Below are 9,171 nucleotides of genomic sequence, written 5' to 3' on the forward strand. Positions count from 1 at the left end.
CTCGCCCCGCAGGTTCCTGGCGCTCACGTCGCTGCGGGCCGTGTCCCTGGGCGCGCTCGCCCTCGTGCTGCTCGTGTGCGTGGATCAGTGGCGGAGCAGGGCCCGGCCCGGCGGAGGTGAGCGCGGCTGCGGCGGGGCTCGTCCATCCCGGCCGCCTCGGGAGCTACGTGGAAGGGCGGTCGGCTGCAACACGGGGCTTCCCCGAGATCCTTCATCCGTGGGGTGTCCCCGCATGGTGTCCCCGCGCCGTCACCGCGGGCCCTGCCAGCCCTGGCTTTAGGGTGTGTGGGAGGATCAGCCCCGTTTGGACTCCGGCCATCTCCGCTCGTCACCGCTCTTGTAGGTGTCGAGGATCAGATAACCTCCGGTTAGGAGGAACGATCCCCCTGGCCTCGAGCCGGCGCTCTGTGGAGCGCTCGCTCCCAGAAGAACTCTGTGATAGGAAGATAATTTCCTAAACCAGCCTGTAAGAGCCGCCGTTGACGAGCAGCGTTCTAAGCAGCTCCGGGGTTTTGCGGCCCGTGTGGCCTCCCTGCTCCACCGTGTCCCCTCTGCAGCTCTTGAGGAGATGTTAGCGCTTTGCTTGGTTTCTATCACCAGCTTTTCTTGGTTTCTATCAGCAGTTACTGCATAATTGCAGTATTTCTGCTTGCAGAGAAGGAGGGAGAGTCCTCCCTGCAGCTCCCTCATGGCCTGGATTGAATTTGGCTGCATAACTGCTGCCTCCCCGCGTCGCTTGTCAAATACCCGACTGCGTGACAAAGCATCGAAAGACTTGACTTTCGGATGCCTCTGGATAAGCAGGCTGCTCTGCCGGCCCCAGCAGCCGTGGGCAGGCGAGGGAGGGAGGTGAACGCAGCATTTTTCCTGCTAAAACCTGTTGCTGTAGCCAAAGCAGCCTTCTAGATACTGCCCAGCAATACAGCTCCGTGCTCGCTCAGAGCGCGCTTCAAAGTGATGCAGCGCTGGGCCTTAATTAGTTAATGTCTTTTCTAGGTGTTTCCCAACTCGTTAAAGCTTCAGGTTTATCCCAAGAGCTAAGCATTCTCGCGGCAGGATTCCTTGCGACTAATTTAGTGTCTCTTCTTAATATTTCAGTGGCAAGACCGGACGATTTAGACAATGAGAGGTAGGAAACTAATTGAGTCCTCTGCTGTTTGATACTTTGCTGTGATAATATATAATTATTACCTGGTTATTGTATGTTTTTAGTGTTGACTGCTTTGATGGGGAAGGGAAGGGGGAGAAGGGAGCTGTTTAGTGGAGGGAGCATGGAGCCCTGTGAAGCAGTTGTGCCAAGGTTTTAATACTTAATCTCTACCTTGATAGTGGACTATGATAATCCTTACTTGGACGCTGTAAAACTCCCCCCAGCAGTTCTCCTCAACCCCCTTAAATTAGAGGTGCTGCCTTAAAATCACATCCTGCTGTGCAGGTCTCCAGTGCCAGCAGAAGATCTAGTTATGGGGTGTTTAACAGGCTTGTCCTGGAGCTGTCGCCGCATAGTTATGGCCTGAGCACAGTGTTAATAATGGGTTGAGAAGCACTGGGTGCTGCGTGGCTAATAACGCCTCCCTCCCTGCCTGCTGAGCCCTGCTTGGTGCCCAAGCTCCTGCTTAAACTGCTTCATCTGCTGCCAGATGACAAATGTTCCTGCGAGCAGCCCAGGTACAAAGGGAATTGCTCCCGCTCAGCCTCAGGTCCTTGTGACTAGCGGCTAAGAAGCGCTAGTAGAACTTGCCAAGCAGCTTAATGCCTTCGAACGTGACTGTACGTGGCAGGTATGGTGCAAAACTGCTTGGGAAACATCATGCTGAATTCCCTGCGGATGCACTTGGCCCTGAAAATGCAGAGAAAGCAAATTTAACCACTTAGTTTGCTGCTGCTTTATCCTTTTGTCTTCAGCTAAACTGCCTTTTTTTAAGCTTTGTGCGGTGTGTTAGTTGCTGGCAAGGTTTTCCTGATAATGGGTTGAAGCTGCCTGCTTTGGAACATGCTTCGGCAGGATAAGCTCGTGTTGCACGGCAGCATGGAAATGTTAGTGCGGGACAAAAGACCGAGTGACTCAAATTACTGCTGCTGAGGTGCTCTGAGAGAACGGGGACACCCGTGGAATCGTAGCAGTAAGCGCTGCTTTTGACCCCCATCTCCAGAGCTCAGCAGCTGCGGGGAAAGAGAAGGCAGCCCTGGGACAAGTGCTTTGGGATAAGTGAATTCCAGTGCACTGCACTGCATGCAGTGATGCCTGTCCGTGTGTTCCTCCCTTCGCTGCAGCTGGGGATATGTTCACCCTCGGCTGCTTGGAGTGCCAGAGCTGTGTCACCATTTGGCTGAAGGATGGGTGACCGGGACCAACTTCTTGAGAAATCTCTTTATTTTCAAGAGGCAAAACCCTGGCAAGGTAAGGGAGTACAGACTCCAGCAAGTGAAATATTGGTACCCACCCTCTGCTGACTGTTAGTATCCCATTGGAATTGTATCCAGACCTGGCTGAGTGTGTCCCACACATGGGAAGTTACCATGGGAGGCCTCCCAGAATGACATGACTGTTAAGTGGTAGAGAGGAATGGAAAGCACAGGCAGAATATTGTGCATTGTTGTGGAGAGAGGAGAAAGCAAGTGTTGCCCTGCTGGTTGCATGAGTGAAAATATAACTGCTCCTTCTGTAGATTTCTGGTTTTTAAGTTTCTCAAACTCATTTGTCATTCGATTTTAATAGTTTGAGAACCAGCGCAAAAAGTTTCGTGCCTTTTCTTGAGGCATGTGCAAAGTAGCATATAGCATATCACTCTATATATAGCATATAGCATATCACTCTATCACGGTGATAACTTCTTTGTGCTTTTGCACCTGGGAGAGCTCTGTCTTCTTTAACCTCTTACTTTCAGCACATCTGCTTTGAGAAGCACATTATATGCAGGGACAAGAAGCCTTGTTATGTTGTTTATCACTCCAAAACCAGATACTAACAGATTCTAACCCTAGAACAGTGTAGTTGAATGTTAGGAAGTCTTTGCTGTTGTTAAAATTAGAATTTCACTCCCTGGAATTCTGCAGAGCGCAACATGTTTGAAAATGGAATGAATCTGGTGTTTAAGTGTTCACTGTCTCCCATGTCTTCAGTTTTGCCTTCTAGTATGTGGAGTCTTTACTTTCTTGGCTGTTCTGGGCCGGTACATCCCTGGAGTCCTGCTCTCGTACTTTCTGAGTAAGTAGAAGGACCCTGTGCCAAATTCACAGTGAAGAGAGGTAGAGATGATGGGATTCGAATATCTGAGAGGTGGGGCTCTCCTGCTCAAATCAAGGCTTGTGTGAATGGCTTTAGATTTAAAACAGTGCATTCTGCCTGAAATGTGGTGATTCCTGCCCAGTCTCCAGTCCAGACCCAGCGTGTCTGGGGGCTTGGGAACTAGAGATCTGAGTGCTAATAGTTGGCCTCTCAATTTTGATAAATTGGCTGAGATGATTGTGCCAGATTAGTGGTCAGATCTTGCAGACTGTGTGTGTGTTACACTGCATGACAAACCAGGCAAGGAGTTTGCTAAGTAGTGTCTTGAACAAGGACCTAATGAGGCTTCCCACCTACCTCAGTGCTCTTCATCCTGCTGTGGCCCCTTGCTGTGTACCACAGACTGGGCCAGCGCATGTACACGAAGCTGGAGCCAGCTCTGCAGCGGCTGGATTTCGGTGTTCGAGGCTACATGATGGCAAAGCAGCGGGAAAAGCAACGTAAGTCTCCCCTGTGTGTCTCTGACTCTGCAGATGTAGATACTTGGTATCTGAAACAGTCTTTGCGACACCCCCCTGGTCTCAAGTGGGGACCGTTGCTTGTGTTGCCTTGTAGGCACCCCAGTGCCTTTGGCCAACACTTGCCAATGCTTTGGGAAGGTCGCGAGGCAGCTCGGTGTCCACACAAAGCTCCTGACGAGCCCTTGGTCTGAGCCGGAACCGAGAGCTCCGTATTGCAGACGTGCTGAGAGCCCTTCCTCGCTTTCCAATGCAAGGCAGCTGCCAGGTTCTTCTCGGCAAAAGATCTGCAGCAGCCCGGCTCAGAAGTGATGCTGTGGCTCTGTGAACAAAGCATGCTGCACTGCGTCCTTCTTGCCGGGGTTTTCCTGCTTGGCCTCAGGTTGTTCCTGTGCAGACCTCTAACAGCAATAATAGGCCTTGACTCTGCTTTCTGGCAGTGCGACAGAGAGGCCTCAGCCAGGAGACGGCGGATGACGGGAGTGACAGCGAGGAGGAGCTCGCTGCCTTCTGCCCCAAGGTAACATCTTGTCTCTGAAGTAACAAATCTCAGCTGCACAGCACAAGCTGGCCATGTTGCATGGACCTGCAGCGCACGGCCCTACATTGTAGCTGAGCTGTGGTGGAACATGGGTCAGGATATTCTCTACTGGAAGAGTTTGTCGTTCCTATTCTCTCTCACTCCAGAGTACTGCATTTTTGTAAGGTGCAAGTTTCCCAGTATTGTGTGTTTTCAACTGTATCTCCTCTTTCAAAGCTGGATGAATCTGTGGTTGCCAAGGAGCTAGCGATCTCTGACTCGGAGCATTCGGATGCTGAGGTTTCCTACACGGAGAATGGGATGTTTAACCTTTCCAGAGGCCAGACCCCGCTCACAGAGGGATCTGAAGGTGAGAGGAAATGGGCAGTTTCTCAAAGGTCTGGAATACTGCAGGCAACTGTGCAACAGGCTGCAGGCAGTGTGTATTCCCTTCCATCCCTGAGCTTTAGCTGTTTGATGTCTGTCTTGCTGACTAAGATAAGATGCAGCTACCTCTTTTTTCACAGCAGGACCTCCTTACTTCCTATGGTTCTTTAGTAAAGCAGCAACAGGTTCCCTTCACAGGCAGATGCAGCTCTACCAGCCTAGAGATAAGTGTTGTAGCATTAACTGTGTCACTGTGACTGGCCTGTCTATCTGTTCCTGCCATTAGAGTACAGACACAGTCATTTCTCAGCCTTCTAAAGACCTTCCTGTACTCTGTGTTTATCTGCTGAGTGAGGGAGAGGGTTCTTTCCTGCAGCAGCAAGCGTTTTGTATTGCTGAGGAGTGAACGGGCGTCGGTGGGAGCTGTGAGAGCTGATTAAACAGTTTGGTCTGTGAGGGGATAAGAGCCAGTCTGTCCTGCTGGGTAACGGTCGCCCTGTAGTGCACTGTGCTGCCCTTGCCTGAGGGTTGCTTTTCTTGTACTATGCATTCAAAGCACTCTTTCCTCTTCCAGATCTGGATGGTCACAGTGATCCAGAAGAATCTTTTGCCCGCGATCTCCCTGACTTCCCTTCCATAAATCCAGAAGCAACTGGCATAGATGACGAAGAAGACACCAGCATTGGGATTCCAAGTCTTGCCTACCGCTCACAGGTGTCGGAAGATCTACATCTCCCCTATGAGCAGGAGGAATCTGCTGCGCTGCCGTCCGTCCAGAATCTCACCAACAACATCGCTGGCTTTGTCACCAGAGGGATGATACAGCTTGCGCTATCAGGAGCCGCCCAGCCAGGCTCCTCACGCAGTGACAATCCCCAGAGAGCTTCAAAGACCTTTCTCAGAACGGCCAGCTCAGATTTGGACACTGATGCAGAAGGGGATGACTTTGAACTGCTGGATCAGTCTGAGCTGAACCAGCTGGATCCGACGGGCTCACGGGGCCAATAAGCAATCACATCCCTTCCCTTCTGGTTTTCTGTTGTGCATCGTGGAGGGGAATCCTTGAAGAAAAAGGCATTGCACAGTAACCTAGAGTTGTCTCCTGTGTGAGTACAAGTGATAAGACAACCAATCCTGGCTGGGAACACCACTGTGAAATGTGACTCTGTAGCCTCGCTTGGATTATTTTAAAATAAACTACACTGGTAATTCATAGGGAAAAGGCGTTGATGTGATAGCTCCACAATCACCCATGCGTTGCCCTGCATTATCTGCCAGGATGCTGCTTACTCCAAACTTCCTCACATAAGACAATAAATCTGGTGTCTACCGCTCTAGAGGCCACTAGTCAGGCTGACTTAGCGTCACCGAGAACAATCTTGCGGCTGACCTTCCTGGGGTGCCACGTAACGAGGTGAATGGGATTGATTTCCCCTCAGACTTGATGTTCTGTCTTTAAAACAACCATTTCCTACTAAAATGTGCATAGAGTCTGATTCTTCTCCCCCAGCACTTTCCAGTTCTGGGTAGAATCTTCTCGTTTTGCCTCAGCTGTGGACGTGACGGTACTGCCACACACGTTTGCACGTGAAATGAGCACTCATCTCCAGCTCAAGCTTTCCAGTGATGCTGTTTTGTAAGAGACATAATGGCAATAAGACACCTACTGTGATGACTAGAATCCTGCACAGAACATCTACATGTGGCAGCTGCTCTCGTGTTGCTTTCCTCAACTAATGGACTAAGTTCTTTTTTTTCCCCCGTGTTATTCCAGAACACGTTCGGCATGGACACTAGCAATACTCCATCTCCCTTACACTGCCTCTTAGGGAGTTACTAGGGAAAGGTTTTCTGGAGGAGGGAAGTGGAGCCAGTCTCCCGGGCCAGGCTTGTTCTTGGTCTCCGAGACAGTCTTTTGTTCCACAACTTCGTGTAGCTGAAAACCTGCCAGTAGGATCTGAACAGAGGACACCAGCTCAAGCACCAAGTGACCAAAAAGCATGTAACTATTACGGTCACTTAAACAAACCAGCAGTCTCGAGGGAGAGACGTTCTGTAGGCTGGGTAGCCCAAGCCTTCCAGGTCTTTCCGAGTCACTGAGCTTTCCCATTGCTTTTTTCTAAGCCATAAGACTGACCGATAGATCACCTGCGTGCAGCAAATTTACCTCTTCAGGAAAACTCCCATTTATGTGCTTTTTTCTTGTCTAAATCTGCTTGCCTAAAAGTATTGGCCATACAGATACTTACATTGTTCTTGAGTTTGAGATGAGGAGGCAGAGGGAGCTGTCTTCAGCCATAAGTAAGAACAAGGCTTTATTAAATTGCTTTAATATGAGCATAAAACTTAACTTAGGCCTTGCGAGGACAAACCATCATCTAATAAAATGTCATTCCCTCTTGGCACCGAAAGCAACCAGCCTTTCCCAAATCCCTAACAGAGCTGGGAGGTACCAGGTAGCCAAGTTTGTGTGTTAAACACCCTTAGCAGTCGCTTGGGGCTTTAAAACTCCTTTCTTATTTCAGATGGGGGTGTCGTTCTCTGCTGTGGGAGCTCTTCACCTTGCTCAGTCACTCAATGTTTTCCAGCCTCCTCTTTTCCCTTCAGCCTGGGGGCAGATGGGGCTCTCTCTGGTGGTACCTGACACAGTTTAGCATGAGCTAAACGCTGAGCTAGTAACTGAACACATGAGCTGGTAACTGCTGCCACCGCGGTCAGCTCTCGTCACTGCACTGCCCTAGAGGCCAGGACAAAACTTGAGCTATTGGAAGCCCCTGATTTCTTGGGAGCAATAACTGAACAAGCCACTAACTTGCACTTTAAGTAGTTCTGGGCCTGGACCTGGAGCCCAACGTGTAGCTCTCACTGCCCCGTGGGGCCCCGATGTTCTTTTTGGTGAAGCAAGATGAATTTTAGCTAAAAAAAGGAAGCTGCTAGAAAAAGAATCTGCTTTTGACTCTGCTGAAATCGCAGCCTTAGGCATGGCTACGAGGCCACCGCTGTGCAGCTTGCCAGGGCCGTGTCAGCGCCCACTGGACTTGAGCTCGGAGCATCCGCATGGTTCCTGTCTGGAGGTTTCTGCACCTGCCCTGTCAGGCGGATTCGGGTGTGCGTGGACGGGGCAGCTCCTGTCACCGGCTCTGTTTTATTTGCCGCCGCAGTGGAAAGGCCCAGGGGAGCAGCTGCCCCGCACAGTGGTGTCGAGCCCGCTCCAAGCCCAGCAGAGCTGCCCACAGACTCTGCGCTCCTGCAGCATCGCTGGGGCGCAGCGGGAAGCACCCGGACGCTCCAGCTCTGCTCTCCGGCTCCAGATCCGCTCGAGCGCTGCCCACAGGACAGTTTGGAGAAGGATCCCCAGGACGAGGGGATGGAGAGAGACTTGGAACACTTACTCGCTGTGGAACTGAAAGAACTGTTTCCTCTTTCACATCCCTAGATTTTTCCTTTCCTTTTGGAGGTCTTTACTCATAGGCTTTGCCACCTTTGGGGGTGACGTGGTACAAACTGAAACCTTGGAGTCTCTTTTGAGCCTGGCCTTATCGGGGCAGTACCGCGTTGGGGAACAGGTAATTCTGAATCCTTTGGTGCTTTTTGCTATTGATGAGAAGTTACTGCTCATGAGCAATGGAAGCAAGGGGGGGGGCAGCGAGGGGGTACTGCACTTTGTAGGCCAGAGAAGCTGGTCGGTCGTCTGTCGCCCTTGGTCGTTTCCCCTGCACGCCCCGTGTCTCGACATCTCTCCTGTGCCGCTGCCGTGTGCCAGCAGCTGCATCGAGTGGCACTAGATTTTATAAAGACTCCCGTTTCGGAAAGCGTCTTGCCGCAGCGGTTTTACCCGAGCTTTTGTGAGCGCCGGTGTCTCTGTCTCCCGCAGCTCCCGGTGGGTGTGGGAACGGCCATGGTGCTGCGGACAGCGCGGCCCCGGGACCCGGTCCTGGTTGGGGGGAGCTCCCCGAGGGGCAGGGCCAGAGCCCCGGGGCCGCGGCCCCTCCCGGGAGGCTCCTGGGCACGACCCGGCTCCGCCGCCCCGCTCGGTTCCTGCCGCGAGCTCCGGGACCCGCCGCGGCGCCTCTGTCACCAACCCCGCCGGGCTCCGCCCCCTGGCGCCTCAGGCCCCGCCCACCAAGCTAAACCCCGCCCCTGGAACGTCAGCCGCCCCCCCGTGACTAGGCCCCGCCCCGAAGCAGCACGTACCGCCCTCCAGCCAGGCCCCGCCCCCTGGTAGGCCCTTCCCCTAGAGCATCATGCCCCGCCTCCAGGGTCCAGGCCCCGCCCCTGAGGCCTCAAGCCCCGCCCCGGGAGGCTCCTCCCTCTGCGCCAGTGCCGCGGCGGTTTCGACTCCGGCCACAAGGCGGCGCCCCGCCCCCTCGCGGGCGAGGCGACCAATCGGAGCGCTCCTCCCCCTCCGCCTGGCATTGGCGGAGAGCAAGCGGCGCTGCGGAAGTGCGTCACGCCGCCCCGGAGCGGCGGGAAGTGAGAATGAGCAAAGGCCGCGAGGGCGCCGCGGCGGCCGGTGA

General features: G+C 52.9%; 2 protein-coding genes across 2 annotated transcripts in view; both read left to right on the plus strand.

The window, feature by feature from the left end:
* Positions 1 to 8,080, plus strand: part of RETREG3 (reticulophagy regulator family member 3) — an 8,856-nt gene extending 776 nt beyond the window's left edge. The window contains exons 2-9 of the mRNA XM_026044593.1: positions 13 to 116; positions 1,099 to 1,129; positions 2,275 to 2,401; positions 3,124 to 3,208; positions 3,592 to 3,729; positions 4,188 to 4,267; positions 4,505 to 4,637; positions 5,229 to 8,080. Of these exons, the coding sequence (XP_025900378.1) occupies positions 13 to 116; positions 1,099 to 1,129; positions 2,275 to 2,401; positions 3,124 to 3,208; positions 3,592 to 3,729; positions 4,188 to 4,267; positions 4,505 to 4,637; positions 5,229 to 5,662 (1,132 nt within the window). The 3' untranslated portion in view covers positions 5,663 to 8,080. The remainder of the gene's footprint in view (positions 1 to 12; positions 117 to 1,098; positions 1,130 to 2,274; positions 2,402 to 3,123; positions 3,209 to 3,591; positions 3,730 to 4,187; positions 4,268 to 4,504; positions 4,638 to 5,228) is intronic.
* A 1,053-nt stretch (positions 8,081 to 9,133) lies between these two features.
* Positions 9,134 to 9,171, plus strand: part of PSMC3IP (PSMC3 interacting protein) — a 1,311-nt gene continuing 1,273 nt past the window's right edge. Inside the window, exon 1 of the mRNA XM_026044594.1 lies at positions 9,134 to 9,167. Coding sequence (XP_025900379.1) covers positions 9,134 to 9,167 — 34 coding nt within the window. The remainder of the gene's footprint in view (positions 9,168 to 9,171) is intronic.

The sequence above is a fragment of the Nothoprocta perdicaria genome, unplaced genomic scaffold (assembly GCF_003342845.1).
Source record: "Nothoprocta perdicaria isolate Ctin4 unplaced genomic scaffold, notPer1 scaffold_372, whole genome shotgun sequence".
In the NCBI taxonomy this organism is placed as follows: domain Eukaryota; kingdom Metazoa; phylum Chordata; class Aves; order Tinamiformes; family Tinamidae; genus Nothoprocta; species Nothoprocta perdicaria.